At 36.0% G+C, this 22,786-nt stretch overlaps 1 protein-coding gene across 14 annotated transcripts in view; it reads right to left on the bottom strand.

Moving 5' to 3' along the window:
* Window positions 1–571: 571 nt before the first annotated feature.
* The window catches only part of LOC122570977 (nuclear receptor corepressor 2-like), a 65,153-nt gene continuing 42,938 nt past the window's right edge, over window positions 572–22,786 (bottom strand). For 10 of the 14 annotated variants that reach the window (XM_043734065.1, XM_043734064.1, XM_043734070.1 and 7 more), the window contains 7 exons: window positions 12,826–13,143; window positions 12,189–12,565; window positions 11,553–11,828; window positions 10,495–10,954; window positions 8,255–10,197; window positions 7,956–8,167; window positions 572–7,794 (listed from right to left, as the gene is read on the bottom strand). In XM_043734065.1, coding sequence (XP_043590000.1) covers window positions 7,089–7,794; window positions 7,956–8,167; window positions 8,255–10,197; window positions 10,495–10,954; window positions 11,553–11,828; window positions 12,189–12,565; window positions 12,826–13,143 — 4,292 coding nt within the window. In that variant the 3' untranslated portion in view covers window positions 572–7,088. The remainder of the gene's footprint in view (window positions 7,795–7,955; window positions 8,168–8,254; window positions 10,198–10,494; window positions 10,955–11,552; window positions 11,829–12,188; window positions 12,566–12,825; window positions 13,144–22,786) is intronic. The other 4 variants (XM_043734075.1, XM_043734079.1, XM_043734074.1 and 1 more) reach the window with 3 other exon arrangements.

Genomic DNA, 22,786 nt, shown 5'->3' with positions numbered 1-22,786 from the left:
GGTACGATCATTTCCTATATATGCATATATTTCTTCAGTCAAGTATTATATTTATCAATAAAAAAAAAGAACGACATATCATTAGATTCTACTTATGTACATAAATGATTAACTGTATAATTAAATTATCATATATATTTTTATCTATTTCAAAAGAAAAATACTTATTAGATATCGAAATCAGTTTGAAGCTTCCTTTGAAATTTACTAATCGTTAACACGTTTCCTGTCACATGAGTCACCAATGACTGACCCACCAAAAATAAATATGTACCCTTTTTCATCCTCCTTACCTAATATGGAAATAAAACGAAGGAACAATGAATCGTAGGGTAAAAATAAATTTGACATAACCCAGGCTATTCTTTCTAATTAAATATTTCGATATATGTAATTTGTGAATTTAATTCTTAAATTTCAGTTTTATATTAATCTATCAGGAACTTTAAATTTCATACGGCGCTGTGCGCGTCTTAAAGAAAAGAGACTCATGTACGCTCTGTATATCCATAATTGACCACAATAAAAACTATAATAAAGTGTTCACAGAGACAAGAGTCAAAAGGGGTGCTCGTTATTATAACGGAGGTGATTTTTATTTCAACAAAAATAACAATTTACATTGAACTGTCTTGATAATAATATTATCGTGTATGCTACACCTGTAGTTTACTGTAGGCGTGGTATGCTCTCGCTCGCTATTAATTGTAGTTAATTTATTTGAATTAATCGCATTAATAGCGGGTTCGTAGGTAATATCGCTTCTTAGCCTTTCTTCTTTTGTTTATTTTAATGTTATTATTTCACTTCTCCTTTCTCCTTTTTTTCTTTTTTTTGCTTTTTCTTCCTCTTCTTTTTTGTTTAAATCTCGTTTTATTTACTCTTTTGTCTCCTTATTAGCTTCTCGCATTCCGCGCAACCGCATCATAAGCATTATCATCGTCATCATCATCATTATTATTATTATGGTACAATATTTTTTGTTTAAGATGGAGCTGAGTACCTCGGCGTGTTCTTTACTTCATTCCATCTACTTTCTCTCTTTTACCTATGTACAGATTTCCTTATGTGAAAGGAATCATCAATCGATAGATGTCCCTTCAGGTTGCAAACGATTATAGGTACATACACACGATGTCTTATCGATATCTTACGTCGTTTCTAGTCTATAGAATAGTCTAGATGTGATTTACCTGCCATGTCAACGATAATATTAGTTTTCATCTTTTTTGTTCTCTTTTATCGTGTCTGTGTGTTTTCTCGTGTATGTATATTTATTTTCACTTGACTTTGTCTTACGATGTTGCGAAGTATCTAAAAAAGAGGATTGCCATTGTCGTACTCCACTTTCTAACTCCAACTCTAATATAGGACATTCGATTCCGCTATTAACATCCGAGAGTATCGCTCGAGAGTTCGACCTGAGCAAGCGTTAATCTTGAAAATATTTTTACACGCAATTGCACAATGTCGAGTCGTGTTTGTACGTATGTACAAAGATCGACGCATAGATCAAAGAGAGTTCACAAAAATTTGTTCGGTACACACATATATTTGGCTCTCAGGAGCCAAATTGATCAACACCACTTTTCATCAAATTCTAGAATTGCATTCTCTGAGCACGTGATTAGCATCCAGCTTGATTAAAAAAAAATGACTTACTTTCGTCAGTTTATTTTTTCATTCGTACACTGTAAGAATATAACATAAATAATCGTAAAATAAGCAAGGTATATACATTTTTCTATCACTTTTTTTTATCTTTTGATGTATGAAGTTGACCAACGTAGTTTCTGAGAGACACATAATTTTGTGTGTATTAATTTGGTGATTATACATACTCAATATGTATATTTCATAAGTTTGGTATTACGGCCGAAGACATGGAGTTATTGATGATAAAGTTCGATAAGGCGGCGAGCGAGAAAAGTAAAAGCGTTCGATCACCTACGACCTACGACAATCTACGTTAATGCAGCAGAAAGAAAGCAGAGAAACGCCAAGGGCACTCTTCGAAAAGTACAATCGGATCACGGTTTAGAAATTGCTGTCGTTCACACTAGGTATACTTTTCCGTTTATGTATTTGTTTCGTCCTAATATTCCATTCTCTATATGTTATCTTGTTTTTTATTTGTTTAATTTATTGGAAGCATTTAAACACGGTATTCTTCAGGACTCCGATTTTGTATAATCTAAAATTTACTCTTATCTTTTTGTTCTTTTCTGCTGTTTATTTCTTTGATGGTACGATGAATGTAAAGCTCCGTAATAATACGATTTATGTTGATTGTGAATCGCCTTACCATTGGCTAAAATAAATGCTCTGTATATCTTATGCGAAGCTGCAGAATTTCCATGGTGTTTTTCTTCGCGTGAATTTATATAGTGTACACATGTTTATACAGGGTATTCTAATTTCTTCTGGTCATGCTTTGTTAGGTGTACATAAGAAAAGGATGTTACGTAGATATAGGTCGTCCGAAGCTTTATTGAAAAATTTCAAGAAGCTGATTTGAATGTACTATGTTATAAGACAAGAATAAGTTCACAATCAATGTAATCATTAAGTGTTACTATCTCAATTTAAAATTATCTACGAAGTCCACCTCAGTGAATTAATTAAATCTTTGTATTCGTTCACATATATTAATAATTGTTTAATATAAGTATTTTCTTCTAAGGTTATTCACACATGAAAGTATCGAGGTGTGAAGTCAGCCGATACTGGTGATCTAACTTTTACGTATTGTTTTTTTATATTTTTCATTTTTATTATTACATTTTAATAAAGCTTCGAATGACCTATATTTGTATAACATTCTTTTCTTATTTATATCTATAGAACATTCTGATAAAATTTGCCTGGAAAAGACTCGGACACCCTGTATATTGTCATTTTAATTTTTCTCACGAATACCTTCTTGCGCCCAGGGCAGATTATCCAAATAATACTGAGAAGATGACCTCTGATTGACATCTTTTAACGCATTTCATTTTGAATATCGTTTTTACGTTATATGCGTTGAACAGAACAGTATTTTAAATTACTATCAGACGCTGAGAGAAATTTCTTTTTTTTTATATCCCGCTCTGTTTGACATTCACGATTCTACGATCGAACAGAACAATATTAATCCTGCAATGGCACATCGTTAACAGCAAAAGATCCAAGTTAGTATAGGACATAAAAGATCCCAGTTTCTGAAGTGAAAGGTCTTTATGACATGACAAAAGTATAAGAAACAATTTCTACGAAAAAAATATAACATTGAAATCATGTATAATGATGTTACATTTGGATTTGCAAGAAATAATCGAATATCTTACATGACTTTTTGAAAGTCAATGAAAGTCAATAACTTGAAAGTTAATTAAATTGGAAAAAAGGAAATGATGTGAGTTTTGTCCAAATAAGAAGGGTAAAAATCTGTTACACTGATTTATAGATCGCAGAATATCAATTTATGCAAATCATTGGAATTACATTCGCGAAGATTGCCGCTTTCGATAACCCCAAAAAACAAAATGCTATTGCAGGATTAATCAATATGACGGGATATTATAATTGTAATTGTAATTGTAGAGATAAAGATAATAATGATGGTGACCATAATTTGATACTGTGTTACCAACTAAACGTAATATAATTCATTCGAATGACGCGATATTACTATAATCACAACAGCATGAGAAAGGACAGTGTGTCGGCATGGATGCATCGATGATCACGTGTTTCCTTAACATCCGAGATCTTTAAAGACTCCTTTTTACGTTGTCGTTTAAAAATATGTAAAAATCGCGGCATAGAACACAGAAGTTCTCTTTTTTACGAAGTCGCAAGTTGAAAAGACACTAAGAATCCTTAACATGAGACCACTGGCGAAGCGAAGGTTAATAAGTTCGTTTATTTACAGACACGGTTTTATCAAACGATCTTGTTTTGCATACACACACACACACACTCTCTCTCTTTCTCTCTCGTTCTTTCACTCTTCCTCTTTTTTTTCTATAGACGAATGACGGTAACATGTAACTCGCGAAAGGTAAACGACGAATTCGCAATCCTGAAGTGTCCCGATACCACCGTTGCTATTCGTTTATAAACTATGGAGTATTTCCTGTGCTAAAGTTTAATACGAACGCCTATAGGAAAAGCTAAACTTTTCCTTTCGTTCTTTTTTTCGTTTTCAAGAAAAGTAAAATCGCTAGAAAAAACAACGTCGAACAAAGGTCAACACACAGAAGTCTTTGAATTTCAAAATCATTATTTTATCAACTCGTGATCGTGTCAAGGAGGCTTTGTAAGATCTTTGTTTTTCGTTTATAACATCGGTTTCGAGACATTTGTTCCATTTTTTCCCCTTTTTGGACATTGTCCGCTTTACTGAAACGATCGTGTGTCGCAACATACATACATACATACATACATACATACGTACATACATACATGCATGCATGCATACATACATATATATATATAAATATATATATGTATATATATATAATATATATGTGTATATGTATATATATATAATATATATATATGTATATGTATATATATATGTATATATATAATATATATATATGTATATGTATATATATATGTATATATATATATATAGATGCAAACGAACTCTATTTCACCGACGTTATAGTTCGAACATTCTCTATTGAACAAATATTTCACGCGTGTGCAGTATGTACATATAATATTGGATACTCCTCCGATATGATCCTTGCGGAAACGAAACGATGTAAACATATAAAGCGAAAAGAAGATGATGAAATCGCGACCCACAATGTAGAGACAACGAAATCTATGTTTACATTTTGGTAAAAATAGTTCGCGCAAATGTATAGAGGCACTCGCATTGTCCGACTGAATGCTTTTTTTTCTCGAGAGCTTTCATGAGCTTGATTATAAAAAAGTGTGTAAAGAAATAAAATACGAAGGAATATACATATATATTAAATGTATGTATATAATAAGCATATACATACATACATAGATACGTATGTGTGTTATGTATGTATGTATACATATATGTATATATACTCGTTTGATAGAAGTGATTTCCGGTGCAGCAAATATTTGCAATAAAAAGCAATATTTTTCTTATGACAAGGGGACTAAGGTTCTCGTTTCGAGTGTCGCGTGACTAAATAAAGGAGCAGACCGCACGGTTCAACTTACATTTGCATACAAATATAAAATTAGGCTATATAAAAATTCTTTATGTGTTACACGTGTCTTCACCGATGTATGTATGCATGTATATGTATTTATCTGAGTAAGTGAAAATGTAACTTGTGTTTTGCAACGTGTATAACTGCGTAATGTATTTTTCTTGTTTGTTTGATAGTCAGAGCGTACAGGTTCTATAATTTCAATCAAATAAAATAAAATTCACATCCATTCGCTTGCATGTGACGGATGATCATTCTTCCCATTGATCATTTATAATCGCCTGTATACGTTTTCTTTCTTTCTTTCTTCTTCTTCTTTTTATTATTAATAAGAGAAGTAGTTCGGGAAGTTCTTTCCCTAGTCAGTTCATGGCGTCTAATCCCTAAATGCTAGCTACATCACTTACGCTAAATCTAGATTCTTACAATATAGCATACGATTAAACTAGCCATCATATACCTACTTGTCCAACTTAGAAATTAATATTGTGTACTATGTACAACACTTAGAATTACACTTTTTTTTGTTGTTTTGTTTAAAACCCACTTCACCAAGGAGAGAACATTTAAATATGATCTCGATAAGACAGTACACCGTCAACCTGTGCGAGGATGCATTTTATATGTCCTTACACGTCCGCCATATTGACTTTTCGTCAAAATTTGAGGCTACGATCTCTTCGCACTGGTATTAACAGATGAAGCTATTTTTGTATACTCCCAAACACATCACAGATTCATTCCAAATAAAAACACGTATGCCTTTCTAACGTTGTATCGTCGTTTAACGATTATATATCATTCATTATGTACAAAAAAGCGTCTCCATTGTGAACTTGGGCTAGCCTGGACGTTCTACAGGTCGATTCTATTCGCTTAATCTTTGTTGATAGTCTTGTTCTGGAAAGGATCGAATACTTGCGTACGATGCACACTTTCTTTCTATAATTAGACGCAAAATTACGTGTAGAAAGACGACTGAACACTACTCAGAAGCTTTTATGAGCATTAAAAACAATTTTCGCTTTTAGCCAAAATTTCACTACACGCTGTTCTTATATTTTTTTCAAATTCAATAAAAAAATTAAATATCACGACGATATGTGTATTACAGAAGATTTAATAATTTTACATCTGTATAGATTCCTCTGCGCCGTTTTGAAATTAAAAAATCCTCGTTTTGTATAAGTAACTAGTATAAGTTAGAAGCGAATGATATCTTAAAAAAATCATAGCGTTTTTATAAAAAACAAAAAGAAGTGGCGGTGAAAACAGAAATAATTATATTTAATCTAGCTGATAATTATACACAACGTTTACGTACAGATTAGCGCGGAGAATAAGTAATGCGTAAAAAAATATCAATTATTAATTAAAATTACGCTGTTATCGTTTCTCGTGCGTTGGGACGAGTATTAAAAAAATAATAACGTTTCCGTAAAACAACCGCATTTACATGTACACAGAGAGTACGGAAACGATCCTCGACTAAAAGAATACACTGACGGAATATGAAATTTATAAAATAAACTCTATTCATATATATAAAAACATCGTACTATAATCTCTATTTGCGGAATATGATAGAGTTCATGATAAAAAAAGGAAAAGAAAAAAGAGAATGGAAATGAAAAAACGGAACGAAACGGAACGAAATAAGAGAAAAGGTCCTTTGACTTGTTTATCATTTGAGAAGAACTATTGGACACGACCAGTTAGAACGCAGTGGCTAACGCCCGAGAAAAGATATTGGTAATTGTGAAATATTCAACATTCATTGTCGTAGTCTGAATATGATTTTCATCCAGGATAAACAAACCACATAAATACCCTAAGAAGAATATACTCAGAGCGTCGATCAGTACAGATTGCTGTACACGTTCCTAAATTATTAGACTATCAATCCTCGTCAGAAAGTGGTTCGTACTGCGCAGAAAGCAATGGTGCCGGCTCGGCTTGCATTTGCTCAGACTTTGTCACAGAGGCTGATCCGGAAGTCGGGGGTGGTGGCGCTGGCGGCGGGCCAGTGTGAACGCCTAAAGCGCTGAATGGATAAAAGGTGGTAGTGGGTGCCGGTGCTGGTGGTTGAGGAGTTTGATTCGGAGTCTCGTCGACCATCATTTCTCCACTCGAGGGGCTTTCCACGTTCCCTCCGATTTTGTCGTCCTTTTCTCCGCTCGTTACGTTTCCTCCGTTTCTGTCAGTTACGCTACCTCCTTTATCGTCCTCTGATGTACGCATCACTTCAACGATCTTGTTCTTAACGTAATCCAGAGGTGAAAGGTGCGGCTTATTGGAAGGAGTTCCGGAAGTTGATGTGGCAGTGGTTGTTTCATACAGGCGACGACCGTAATGATTGGTACCTGGTTCTGGTGGCGAAACAGGCTCGACTGAGTGGAATTGTTTTCCTACTGATGATGCTGGTTGCTGATGCTGGTGTTGGTGTTGGTGTTGGTGTTGATGTTGGTGCTGCTGCTGCTGCTGTTGCTGCTGCTGCTGCGATTGTTGCTGCGTGACTCGAATTATCTGACGCTCGTCCCCGGCTTTAACGGAATCGGGTTCGCTAGTTTTTCGCCTCTTCCACTGATCTTCCGAAATTTGATACCTATTTAATCAGGAAACATTTTATTATAAGAATCTTCATAATAGTTATATTTTTTATTTTTATTTATATAATATTATTTACGTAAACGGTATATAATATTTATTTGAAGGAATTAGAGCAACGAGTTATGAAAAATATAGTAAACTACATTCAAAACTTACCCGCTGTACGATCTATATGAGGAATGTGGTGGACCATAATCTTTAGAAACAATATGGTCAACGTGTTCTCCAAGAGTGATCGGTTTATTTCCACTTCCATTGCCACCTGCGCTCCCAGCTCCGTTGTTGCCACCATTCCCCTCGCCGGCAGGACTATGAGCCATCCCATTTGGTTCTACTGGGGCTTCCCGGTGAAATCCCTGAAAAGTTTTCTATTATATAAAACATATTTACCTACAGGAACACTTGATAAATAAAATTACATCACGCAAGAATTAACACAACAAATTTTAAGTTACCTGGAAAAGACGATCACCAGGTCGCTGCGGTTGAGAATTTCCACCAGTGTTTTCGACACTCTGATTAATTTGGTGTGTTATAATAGCATCTATCAGACTGGCAGCAGTTAACGTAGATGCTGACTCGTTTTGCTGCTGATTGGAGGACTGGTTTTGTCTAGAGGATGATTGTTGTTGTTGTTGTTGTTGGGATTGTTGTGGTTGCTGAAGTCTCGAGGATTGAGTAAACCCAGTACTTATTAGTCTGCTGTCCCTATCAAGCTGTTGCTGCTGTTGATCTCTGTACAGCTGAGCCATGTGTCTTCTTTCAGCTTCCATCCTCTGTTGTTGTTGAATATGCTGTTGTAGCTGCTGCTGTTGCTGTTGCTGTTGCTGCTGTAAATGTGCCAAATCTCTCTCCCTCTGCTGTTGCACAGCCAAACGATGCTCTTGATGTTCTTTCTCACGTTGAGCAGCAGCTGCTGCCATTTGCTGATGAATCTCTTTCTCTCTCTGTTGATGGACGGTAAGACGGTGTTCAGTATGTTGCATATCTTTCTCTCGTTGCTGTATCGATAGCCTGTGTTCAGCATGCTGCACATCCTTCTCCCTCTGCTGAGCCAATCTGTGCTCCTGTTGAATTTCTTTCTCTCTTTGTAGTCTATATTCTTCCTTCTCGCGCAGGTGAACCAGATCTCGTTCTCTTTCTCTGTCACGCTGATGATGATGAGCTACAGTCATTCTATGATCTTGATGCATGGCTAGACGATGCTTATCCCCATAACGATCAGCCAACAATCTATCTGCCATGGTCTTACCAAGACCTTCGTGACTGCTGGTACCAGATGCAGGATGTCCATGAGGATGGGGAACCGGAAGACTTGGTTGTTGTACTGCGACATCCACTAAACTGGAGAACGCCTCCAGTCCCGGTGGCGGCGGAAAATGGATCTGTTTTTGTGGGTTATGCCTCTGTATCACACCCTGTCGAGGCTGCGTGTGGGTCTGTGGCGGGGGTGTGCTGGTATAGTACAACGTAGATGGTGCTTCGTTTTTACTACTACCTTCAGACGTACCAACGCTTCGACTACGCGCATGCATCTGTTGACTGGTTATGTAATCGTTCATGATTATCTGTCTCGAAGACAGCTGTTGTTCCATGGTGTAACTAGGAGGTGGTCGTCCCGAATAAGAATTATACTGATTGCTATGGGTCACTACCACTGCTGCCGTTCCAGGTTGGGCCTGACCTTGGCCAGGAATATTGCCGGTTGTTACAGGTGAGTGTCTAATGGTGCGGTGATAATCATACATTGGCGCGCGCTTATCCACCGCGAAAGGATGAACAGGTGTTCCTTGAGTTATGGATCCCGTTTCTTTAGGTCCTTGATTGCTGGGAGCGTTCACTGCACTGGCGCCACTGGGCACACTGGGCGTTCCAGCGGCGTTACCAGGGTTTCCTGGAGGAGTCATCTGTCTAAGAAGGCCCTCGTAACGTGCAGTGGACACTGGAGTACCATGTGTAATGGAACCACTTTTGTGGCTCGTTGTCCCTATCGCGCCCAACTTGGGTGACAATTTAGGATGCGGCGGTGGGACCGAGACTTTATTCATCTTAGGTGTAAGAGGTGCTTGAGGTCGTGGCGAGGAGGCATATACCAGAGGACTTTTCGCGCCGCGTCCTTGTTCTGGGTGAGCGTGAGGATGATAGTAAGCCCCTGGTGGAGGTTCTGGCCGGTAGAGTGTAACGGTTGGTGGTTTGTGAAGCGTTTGCAGGGAATGATTGTATTCTTGTTGCTGCCTTGGTTTCTTGATACTCAGATCTAGTGTGCCCTCGGTGCTTTCCCGTAGCGCCTGTTGTACTTGCATCACGACTAATCCTTCCTTTGGAAGTATATCCGATGTCGATGACTGACTGCTCGATGGCGCCGGTGGACAGGGAGTAATAGTTGCTTGCATTTGACCTAATAAAGGAATTTTCGTATACGATTATTTTCTATAGTAATGAAAATAATTATATAATTACAAAATTTAATAATTAAATTTGTAATAGTTAAAGTTGTATAGATCAAAAGAATATAGGATAATAGGATTACAGATTACAAACGTAGATATAAGATTTCAACTCCTTCTTTTAGATAGTTTATAAAAATTTAATATAAAAATGTATAACAAATAGAACATTCAAAAGATAAATAAGTAAATGAAGACAACTGGTAAAATACTCGTTCATAACGAAAAAGAAAAAGAAGAATATTCACCAATTTGCTGAGGACTAGGAGCAGATCGGTGTCCATGGTGAGGACCAGATACTACCGACAAAGTAGCCAAATTCGAGTCCCTTGGCATACTAGCATTTGCCATAGTGACCGACGGTTTATATTCTCTTACAAAGGTGATATCGTTCCTATGATCCGTTTTTAATATACTCGATATCGTTGGTGTTCCAGAGTTGACTGGTATCGACGAACCACCGGTACCAGCTGGACTGTTAGGATTACGTTTCAGTTGCATCTCAATAACGCCAAGCATAAGATCCTTCACGGTGAGAGGATTGGAGTTGCTGGTAGTGGATGGTGGAGAATGTGAAGGCGGTGGCACCTGTTGATGCGATTGCTGGTGCTGTTGTTGCAGCGTCGTGGAATTATTGGCAGTTGTTAACGTAACGACTACGCTGTTATTTTCTAGATCGGTTCCTCCCTGACCTTCGTCCGCTGTCTCCTGAAACAATCAGCGAACCTCTATCAGACGGCCCTATCAAGTGACAAACTTCTTTCCATATTTAATTATGAAAATAAGGAAAACAGAACTAAAATAGCATCGAGATCATTTTAACTCACTTAATGCTGTAGGATAATGCAATTTATTTTTCAGGTATATAGTTTGATGGTATAATTTTATTGAATTATGTAAGATTGATCGTTTCGGTAGTTCTATAAAACTATGAAATGTTTAATGTACAGAATAATAAATTGAAAGAAAGTTATAATCTACTAGAAATAAATTATAAAAATTATTATTATATTAATTTTGATTAAAATAAGTCAATAAAAATACAAAAAACTTATAAAATATAAGTAATACCTAAAAATATATGAGAAGAAAAATGAAAAATAAATGTATCTAAGAAAAATAAGATAATAAAAAGAAAATTAATTAATAAAACTTTTGCTAGCTGCGAATATCAATAATCAGCTTGATCTGAATATCAATCAGTTAAAATGTTCTCTCTCATAAATGCTACATAATGCATACAAGCTACATAATTTACTCTAGTATTTCCTCTTTAACCATCAAGCGAATTAAAACTTGGTCTTACCGTGGCAGAACTATCATAATCTTCTCTAGTGCCAGCCGAAGCAGCGTTGCTACTTCCACTGGTGGAAGACTGTTGCGATGGGCCTATGCTCACCGGAGGTACCAATGATACCACAGCGATATCCGCTACTAACTTGTCACCAAGCTTCTGGTCTGTCGATCGCGAATAGGATATTGGCAGATTCGAGGATGCCGTGGCACCCGGTGTACCTGGTGTTCCACTGGACAAATTGTTCGCTGGACTACCTGCACTGGCTGTATCGCTCGAATCATGGACCTAAATAAAAAATAATGAGATTAAGAACGGATTATAAGAAAGAGTAATGATAATTATATGCTTAAATCACCGTATGTATATGTAAAATGAAAATTTAAAAATAATGAATTTATTTCTTCTTTATTGCTACAAAGATTTGTATTATAATAGAGATAATTTTATATAATTTAATTTAATTTATGGAAACAGAAAATTGCACATTGTTTAATAAAATTACAAAATTTCTCTTTAACTCATGTGATATAACTTTAAAGTATAGTTTCATTCATATTATTAAATATAGTTTACCTTCATCAAAATTTGCTTTTCTGTATAAAATCGTTATAAATATTCTTTCAAGAAAACTAATTAACAGCTTACCGCCAACTCGTCACAGCTACTCGTACTGCTACCACTTTCTTCTTCGTCCGTTAAACAAGGTCTCCTCTCTTCGCCCAATGACTGATAATATTCTGCTACAACCTGATCTAAACTCAGCTTCTTTCGATAGGCAAAATAATAATTTTTGCATTGATGGTTCGTCTTTCCAGATATTTGCTCGGCAACCTTCACCCAGTTGGTACCGTGCTCTCGAAGGGCTCTCCTTAGTTGTTCCAGTTCCTCATCCGTCCATTGTCGAGCAAGGGAATCGGCTGAGCCCTCGGGCACTTCAGTACCACCGGTTAGATGCGGTGCCAATCGACGAGATATTCGATTGAAACAGGCCGAGCAACATTTCGTCGCGCTACTTGGTATTTCTGGAAAACGAAATATCCCAAAATAATAAATATCATTGATAAATATTTTTGAAATATAAATCTATTCTTCCCTTAATCTATAATATAAATATTTATTACTGTAAACTTTCAATTTTGGTATTTGTTTTATGCAATTTCCTTTGAAATTAATATTTTTTTATTGGAAAATTTGAATTTGGATATCTATTTCGTAAAATAAACTTTCTCTATCGAATCATTTTTTTATCTAACTATTGAAAGGAAATATAGATGATACTTACGAAACTCTTGAATAATTGGATCGCGAATTTCAGCAGGTAAATCGAGCCATTTGGCAGGTAAAGCTCGCAATCTCTTCACCCTCGTTTTCGAGCTAGCGTTGTTCAGATTTGGGCAACCGGGCAATGGGCACGCAGTGTACCGTCCTCTGACGGCCTTGCACCTACAGGTATTGCACACGCGTGCACCAGGTGCTACTTGATCCTCTCGTAGTCCATACTGTGACGCTTGACTTCGTGGCAATGCTCTGCTCTGCGTATTTCCTTCGACGATGTTTTGACAAACTGTGCAGGCGTGCGGACCGATCTGTCTGCCACCTTCTGAAACGAAGAAAAATATATGTATTTTTGTAATAATACGATCAAGATGATGTGAAAATTTTCAACAACGACTGTAATATTGGTATTAATTCTTACGTTAGGAAAGGACAAGTTACATCATACTTTTTTCAAAGCTACATTTGAAGATTAAACGAAGACTTTGAGAAGGATGAAATTAGAGTAACTTTTTCATGTTAATGCATTTATTAATATATTCTAGCTTTCCAGTATACTCCTTAAAACACATCTTTTTTCACACTATTTCAGTTAGTACCGTTGAACCATAAATAAGATATAAGTTTGGATTAAGTTACTACATGTTAAAGTATCGTGTGTTCTATGTGATAGGCTATCAAAATATAGGATACAGATTAAAATAAAATACACTAAAACGTAGGTGACTCAACAACAACAACAACAAAGTTACATGTTTTAACAGCATCAAGAAATCTAATCCTAGATCTGAAGACCTAAATCCAAAAGCTAGATATCGATCTATCGTGCTTCATCGTCGCATTTATCAGATTATCAACAATAATAATGCTCTCGAGTGCAAAGATTAAAGATATGTTCTCCGATCTAAATTTAAATACACAAAGCTCCAAGTTTATACCCCTGCTTTGCGCTTTAAGTTCAAATAGCGCGTACCATAAAGAACAACAAGGTCTGCCACATGTCGAACCATTTCACGATTTAGCTGAGCGTTCGAAGCTGCGCAAATCGTACATGCCTTTTGATATGTAAATGCATATATAAGATACAACTAATTTTATTTTACAAAATGTTTGATGAATAATTACTACCAATCGATCATCTTCGATAACCAGTCGCTTACAACGTTTTCATAGAGGAAGTAAAATATCGTTACTGTCACTATATCTAAAATATCTATCAGATCGTTTTTTCCGATGTTAATAGAACTTTCCTCGACAACGCTTAATATTCTTTCTGAAGACATTTTTATGGGTAGCTTTCTAATATTTTTCAAGAAAATATATCTGCACGTTCGAATGCGGCCAAGAAAATTAGTAGGTGTTTGTAGCCTGAATGATGTATCACGTCTCTCGTACGATATTGTAAGTTAAGGGTATCCAAAAGTCGACTATCAATCTACCAATCTCCATCCTCTTATTCATCTAGTTTCCATACAAATGGATTAAAAGAAAAGAAAAAGAAAAAAAAGGACGTTGTCCAAGCTAAACCTAAAAAGGCTCGCAACATCTAAACCTAAATGAAAGGTGCAAGTCTGTAGTCGAATCCGGAAATTCACTAACAATCTGTCAGCCCTCTACTTCGATGATTCTTCGAACGAAAGCTTTTTATCATTTTCCTGACGCGACATTCTATATTTTGACATTCCGTTCGCGATGAAGTTGAGCAAATAGCAGCGGTACGAACGCTTGATACGGGATGGTGCTCAACTCTATCGGACTGCAGAGCGTAGAAGCAAGAACTCGCAGCGAAAACACGAAGGGAGGAGGCTGCGAATGTGTAGAGGGATGAGGAAAAAGCGATGAAGCAGCAGCAGGTCGGATGGGAGGAGGACGGGCAGTCGGGCCGCACGGAAACGGAGCGAGAAACAGAATAATTACCGAGACTTTGCTGGTTAACTAATTAAGGGTAGCCAATTAAAAAGTTCTCTCTCGCCCGCGGCCTCGCAAACATTGACGTAGAGGCGGGAGACATGGTAAAATCGCTTTGATGGTTTTATCCAGGAACGGGTTGGGTGCCAGGTGAAAAATTTAAGTTTATTCTTTCCACGGCTATTATTGTCGGGCTCATTTGCTTAAGTATAGTCGCTGAAAGAGATACAGCGGGTTTGTAAAATCGGTCAGCAGCTAAATTTGATACTTTTCAGCTTTCAAGGGTTAATTCTCTGATTCCCATTGCCACTTACTTATGCCATCTTTTATTTATTCTGTAACAAGTATAAATTGATAGTTTGGGAATTCTAGTGCACAATGCCTAATACAATATTTACATCAATATGTTAATACAAAATTTTAGCAATAAAATTTGTTTCACTTGTCAGTTGATTCTAGCGGCGTTATTTTCAAAAAAAAAAAAAAAAGAAAAAAAAGAAAAAAAGGAAGAAGAAGAAGTGTTTTATGTTATTTGATATAAAAATTTGGAGTTCACATCATTGCGTAAGGTTTATGATATTCGAATTTTTATATATATTTGAAAAATCATTGACACTGATATGTGAATACTAATTCGAGATTACATATGGAATAGTATGTTTTTGTATGTTTCTATGTATATTTTTTCATTGAGAAACGTACCATGGAAGAAATTATTTGAACTCGGAAGAAACTCCTATTTCGTATAACGTTAAACATAAACACAAAACAAAAAGGTAATCAATATAATGGCCATTCGAAACGTTTGTCGATCATCGTTTAAATTAATTTACGTTTACAAAGTACATAATGATTTGATAATGATCTGAAACATTTAACCTTGGTGTCATTTATTTGTTAAGTGGATATATTTTCACGTTGCGGACGTGATGTAATTAATCAATCTGTGAATGACACAAGCATTTGCGATAATTATTAATTTCTAGTATCGCGGTCGAGCGCGAGTTCCGTTAGTTTTGTGTTATGTACATCAATCAAATAAATTAACAGAGTTTGGTATGACAGACAATTAAAGCTACATTAATAAGCTAATTTACAACCCTCAATATTGTTTTACTTATATGTTTCCTCTTATTACTTCCGAATGTCACTTCATCGTAGCGTATCGTGTAAATCTATTGTTTTCTTCCTATGTAACAAAAAATATATTTTTCCAATTATATCCTTTTTCAATCTTCATGTAATTAATCGAATAATAAATATATCAGGTACGAATATATGAAAATATCTTGATTTCACTAAAACAGATACAATTTTGTAATTATTAAACGATATCATCGTGCAAGGCAGATAAAAACTGAACGATTTAAGCAAATTAATCAATTAAAACAAACTAATGGTTATATGAAATATATCCATCCATCAGAAAAATAATATTCAGTATATAGAGTATATACAGAATAAATAATAATTTACATTAAAAAAAGACCATCATCGTTTCATTGAAATAACTGAGAATTTCTTACTATCAATTATTCAGAGAAGACAATTGCTGAGCCGTGTAAATACTCAAGAATTACTTCCTTCAAAAATTATTCATAGAAAGGATTTCTACCTTAACAAACGAAAATTTCTAATCCACTTAACGAATAAACAAACAACAACAAAAATAACAATGATTTGATTCGACGAATTTTTAACGACGTTCCGAGGCAATTATCCGATCAATTCTATCCGAGCTTCGTAAAATTAGCCATCGGATCGTATGCAATAGCTAAATTATGAGAAGCAATTTCTCTGGCACAGGGGAATAGCTGCCAATCAGTGTCGCGAATATTCTCGTATGGCGTTTATATGATTGCTCGGTAGACAATTCTTCCTCTCGCGCGTTGGCTACTGTGTCCCTTCCGCTTCTCTTCGCTATATCCGGTTTGATACAGTATACACCATCGGTAGTCCTGCGTCAACAGTAATTTTCTCCATGTTTCGAAAGACACGAGTATACCGTATGACAGGCCTCTAGAGATTAGTGCATGTATCATCGTAGTTTGATATAACGAAAGCTCGCAGATCACTTTGAACGATTGAAAAATCGTCGATAATTATAACACGATGTCGATGGTGCGTTACGTTGTACTTTTACATTATTTTAATTATCAGCCTTTTAACGAGAAATAAATGATTGGATATATATATCAGATGAACGATTAGATTATTAATTACATCGATAAATCAAGTTCTTCTAAATCAATCAATTTTCTTGTACACTTTTATCACGTATCAACGATTGACGAATAAACGATACGAGATCTGTTGTGAGTCTTCAAGGAGCTCGAATAGCAGCGTAAGCTTCTCTTCTGTTAGATGCGTTTGTTCGCCCTTATAACTTCGTTCTCTGTATATCTCTTAATCTCATTGTCCACGTATGCAATTGACGTTGTTACACGAATACTTTAAACAAGAATTACTTTCATTTCACGGAAAAATGATACAAAAGATTGATGCACGAACGCGCTTTAATTTCAAATAGTTTTGCTTGAAACGATCGCGCAGTTCTAACAAGCATTCATTCTCCCACGCACAGAATAAAATTATAATTCGACGTCATGAAACTCTATTAAATCATACGATAAGATAATGTTTATAAAACGGACACAGAACACCTGGATACTTGACATTTTGCGCGAAGCTACATTTCTTCGCTGTGTCGTGGCATTCAAGGACGCGAAACAAAGGCTGCAATCGGAAGAATGTCGTTGAGCTTGTTCAAACGATAAATCGAAAGATAACAGAGAGCGAGAGAGAGAGAGAGAGAGAGAGAGAGAGAGAGAAACGGGGAAAAAAGCGAAGAACAGAAAAAGGAAAGAAAAAGATATCACTCGTAAGGGAGAGACATTAGCTACGTGCTAATTAAGCTGGCTCGAAACAGAACGACGAGTATACCTTGAATATTTCAGAAAGGGTATCACGAGAGAATCCCATACACCTTTCCCCTTTCTGCAACCCTTCCTCTCCATTTCATTTATACGCCTTTAGTTCTGGCCATGCGTGTAATTCTCGCTTCTCTTTATACCGATCAATGGTTTTCAGTCGAAATTTATTATGCGGGGTTTTTCTCAGCCACGCTTATGAAAATGGATCACGTTGATAAGATAAATGCTGGATAATTTCTGTATACATTGTATCCGTGTGATTGCGTTGAGAACTTAGTAGAATAAGTAGAATAGGACGATAGGACTTGAACAGGACTTGTGGCAATTCAAGTAGAATAGGGGAACGTTCAGCGAGATCGAATTAGTAATTTGCAATTATCGTAAAGCAACGGGAGAATTGGTGTAGAAGATTACAGGAAATTGATACAAAGATAGTAGGGAAATCAAGGGACTTGAAAATTGCTAGAAAATTAATCGACGAAAACCGGAGAAACCTAAAAAAAAAAAAAATAATAATAGCGTATCGATCACCGAATGAAATGTCACACAAATTTCCTACGATATGCGAAACGAAAAAAGGCGCTGAATTCTCGAAATAAATCGTAGGAAATATACGAAACAACGCGTTCAATCTTCTTCTGTTTTGTAACAGCGAAGCGGTATGTATCGATGATTCAAATGTCTGTGAACAAGCATGTAAGGGTCAGATAATGGGTTAAACCAACAAATAAGTATTATTACACGTGTCCCCAATGTGCATGGAGCAGCGACTATGTGTGTTAATAAAATATTCTCTTTGATTCCGACCGTGCACGCGTGCGTGTGTATTATGCGTACAGCAAACACGGAATATTACCCGTTTACTCATTGTGACTGGGGATTAAGCAGAGAAAGAAAGCACGATTAACCTGGCTTAAACGAATGTCTTTAAACGCGTACGAGCTAAGTGGAACAAACTGGAGTTTATTACCCACAGAATTAATAATTGTCATGATTTTCATGTAGTCAGATTCTCGAAAAAAAGGCGATGAAAAATATAAACGTAAGAATTGTAAACTTGCGTGCACCAATGTGTGTACTTAGTTATAGTATATTTGAATCATACTGATTAAAGTGATACCCAACGAGAATAAAATAAACGTGTATGATTTCAATTTTAAAAACTCCTACATGTTTTGAGCAATCGTAGAAAAAGAAAAGTGAAACTCATCACTTGGATAGATTAGCTAGTTCTAATGTGAAATGCTTAATTAACATTAATTAACAAACGACTGGTTTTACACTTTTATTTTACAATTCCTACTTCGTGTTACATTTTTTCCGCGATAATTAAAGGAATAATATACTGAATTTACTTTTTTTTTATATATTCAAAATCAAAATAATTTTGTATCATGGCTACTTATACCAATACCAGACAAGATAACTGCTACTTGTCAAAGTGTAAAAGACTTCTACAATCCATTTACCGAACCAGTTCCTCGTTCCGTGCAACTTCCCACACGTTTTCAGAATTTCTATCGCGTATCATTCGATATGACTGTGTCGATTATGAGGAAAATTCCGGATCGATCACTAAGTCGCTAAATGCTAACACTAGAACTTCCACACCAGTCGAAATCACTGGTTCTGCAATTTTATAAATTTGCCAACACCCATTTAGGAATCATGGTCACAGATGGATTAATAATAGCAGAAGTGTAATACAAATAATTCTAATCGAAAAAGAAATGAAATACAAAAATGTTCTATTATTACGTATTTTTTGAAAACCAACCGTTTTGACTGGTTTTGGAAGAAACAGCCCCGTCTTAATTGTCGATCGTTCTCGAGTTAAATGGGACGCGTATCAAACGCAACTTTTTGAAGGCTATAAGATCCTCATAAAATATTTGGTACATATCTGAAAATCTATTACGTAAACATATCGTAACTTTCCCTTCGACGAGCATCTAGTTGAGAAATATTCTCTCCTAATAAAAAAGATTGCTCCCTTCTTTGTTTTTTAATTCCAGATGTTGGACGAATAAATCCACGAACGACGAATCCATGGACGACGAAGTATAGAAATTAAAACGAATAATCGAAAGGGGTTAAGGGAGTAGGTAGAGAGGGTTCTCTTCTCTTGTGTTTGCGCCCAACGTTTCGCTGGAGGCATCGAAACGACGCGTTTTTTTATTTACGTATTTATGAGATTACATAACGGTCCGGCCCGACAAAAATGATTAAAAGCAAATATGTGCGGTGGTTTTTCGTGATTCAACCAATACGAGGACCAAGGAATCGTCAAACACGTGATAATACAACCGTAACACAATCGAGTCAAATCAATCGTAATATCACGAGAAATAACGAGAATTCATTTTTCTATAATCCAATATGCCGGGACACCGGTTTTAACTGTATTTTTCGTTGAAACGGATACATCCGGTGAATGTATAAAGCGTAACGCGATAATGGAAATTACTACGTCGATTATTTTATTCCTGTTATGAAAGTCGATGAATTATAACGTGGGCAGGGTTTGGTAACGGAATAAAATCTTCGAATTGAAGAACTTTATGGGATGGGTTCCGTGAGTAAATACACGTATGTATATACGCGCGTACATCGAATGATTCGATTACCGTGTTTGGCCACGTGTGTTCGGTGCAGCACGATTTAATGACGTACAAACGCTGTTCTTGCAGAATTTCTCGTAAACAAAAATTCGTTAGAATTGGTAAGGGGAGGAGCGTTACCTTTTTATTCGATTAATTCCTTTAATTCGTTAATTATACAATGAATTCAATGGCTTTTAATCAACTTTTAATATTTGCCAAATTGATTTGCGAGAAATATTCGCGAGAAATATGGAAATAATTTATGCGAGGAAATATACTGTTATCGAACGAAATTATAAACCTGTAGATGGAGAACTACAAGAAAGATAAATAAACTTAACAGTCTTTCGAACTACGTTAAAATCCCCCGTTTCACAGTTATTTCATATCTGCGATTCGACTTTTCGTTTTCTAGGTAATCGTTATCAAAGAAAGTTATAAAATCGGAATTACTTTGATCGAATGTATGATATGAAAATAAAAAAGATAAGAACGATTGACAATTTCCTTTGTTATAGAAAATGAAATTCCCTCGGCGTAATATCTAAATCTAACGACGAGCTCCAATCTCTGATCTTACTGAAATTAGTATGAAAATATTGAAACGTGATTGATTAAAATAAATTCTTCTATAACTCGTGATCGACAATTATGTGTTAATTCGATCGAATTATTAGAGAAACTTATAAGATTTGGCTGTAAACTTTTTCACAGAGAACTGGCTACGCTCGATGATCACGATGACAAATGGAAAACAGGTCGAATAAATACGGGAGAGATCGTCGCGATTACTTATTCTGAAAAACCGATTGATCCTGGTCCAAATGAGATCTAGTGTAAGTAATGTGTGTTAATCGAAGAGCAGAAATAGAGAGGCACATGATATTATAATATCGACGATGAAATGACCATTCGTAGTTGGAACAGCACTACCTGTATGATCAATCATTTTCACCTATTACGAACGGAGAATACATAAATTGAATAATTTTTTAATTATAATCCAGTAAGATAAAGATACATGTTAACCATTTTATTTCGTCCTTTTGTCTATACATCACATGTACTATATACCACGACGTAGTTAGTTAAATTTAAACTACCAATAAAAAAAGTAGTACGACTGTTACTTGTCTGTATTTTGATAATATCTCACCGATAGATCGGAGATACAAATAAATTTGTTGCTTATGAGCCGCGAACCTTCTAAAGAAAAATATACGAAGAATACTGAAGATTCTAGTAGATATTTATTATATTATCTTATTGAAATTATCGTTTAAAATTATCGAATGCTACGTCATTTATGGATGATATTAGCGAAGAAAATACGATATAATTAATTTTTAATAGAAATAAAACATACCAAAAAAATAGCCAAGCCTCGAATAAATAAATTACCATATACATCCGAGAAATATTACTAATCCAAGTAATGACTCTTCTCCGATTAACAGGTTAAATAACATTCTACACACAGCACCATACTCCTATACATACATATTTATGCGCTTACAGACAACTAGATCACACGCAGAAAGCTATATTAACTGTGCACGATGTGTATCCATCCATACGTAGATAATCCATTATTTGCACAACGAAAACGCGGCCATGGCTTTCGCGTTGAATTCAACCACACTCCTCGCTCTCTCCCTCTCTCTCTCTCCCCCTCTCTTTCTCTTCCTCTCACTTTACCAACCGTCTAATGCACACAGGAACACGACAGCTGTGTGTTGCTCTGCAGCTAAAGGCATTAATTGGGATTAAGTAAATCAAGACGCTAATTAGCTCGCGCCAAGAGTGCGCGCACGCGCGCGTCATCGGCCTTTCGGCCCAACGACGAAGTTACCACCACCACGAGGTTCCGCTCTCTCAAACCAAAATGTTACCACCCCTTGGCGTCAGCTCTAACCAGTGTAACTAGCTACACCGACGCGAGATCACCGTTTCCACGGTCATTTAATTTTCCTACCCATTTGCTGTGGCAACTGGCTGCTACGATTACAAATTTACCTGTGCAGACGATGGAACGCATTTATTCGAGGGTAGTTCGTTTATGCGACGTCACTAACAACACTTTTCCCTGTCCACTATGTACGACCAATGAATGTTCAAAAGGTAGATAGGCCCTTTGTTCACGGTAACAGATGATTATCTTTTATTGGGATGATGATGATGATTCATTTGATTCGATCCTACCAGCTTTAGTTGAGTATTAAACGAAAAGTCGGAAAAATGTTAAACGTAGTAGGCAAGCTTCGTTTGATTCGTTTTAGCGTACAATGATAATTTGCCGAATTAAAAGTATAATTAATTATAGCTGGAATTATTAGATTTATATTATCATGTTACTTCACCGTTAAATACGGTATCCAGATCTTGTTATGGATCTTCGTTAAGAACAATCGAATCGCGAAGCGGACGAATGTTTAATATTTCAATGGAAATAAAAGCTTTGGTATTGCTACGTGTTATACGTTTTCATCGTAGAACACAAGAGGAAATTTAATAATTAGATCGA

This window comes from Bombus pyrosoma, linkage group LG9 (assembly GCF_014825855.1).
Source record: "Bombus pyrosoma isolate SC7728 linkage group LG9, ASM1482585v1, whole genome shotgun sequence".
Classification (NCBI taxonomy): Eukaryota; Metazoa; Arthropoda; class Insecta; order Hymenoptera; family Apidae; genus Bombus; species Bombus pyrosoma.
Note: the sequence above shows the minus strand (reverse complement) of the source record. Positions and strands in the feature narration are given on the sequence as shown.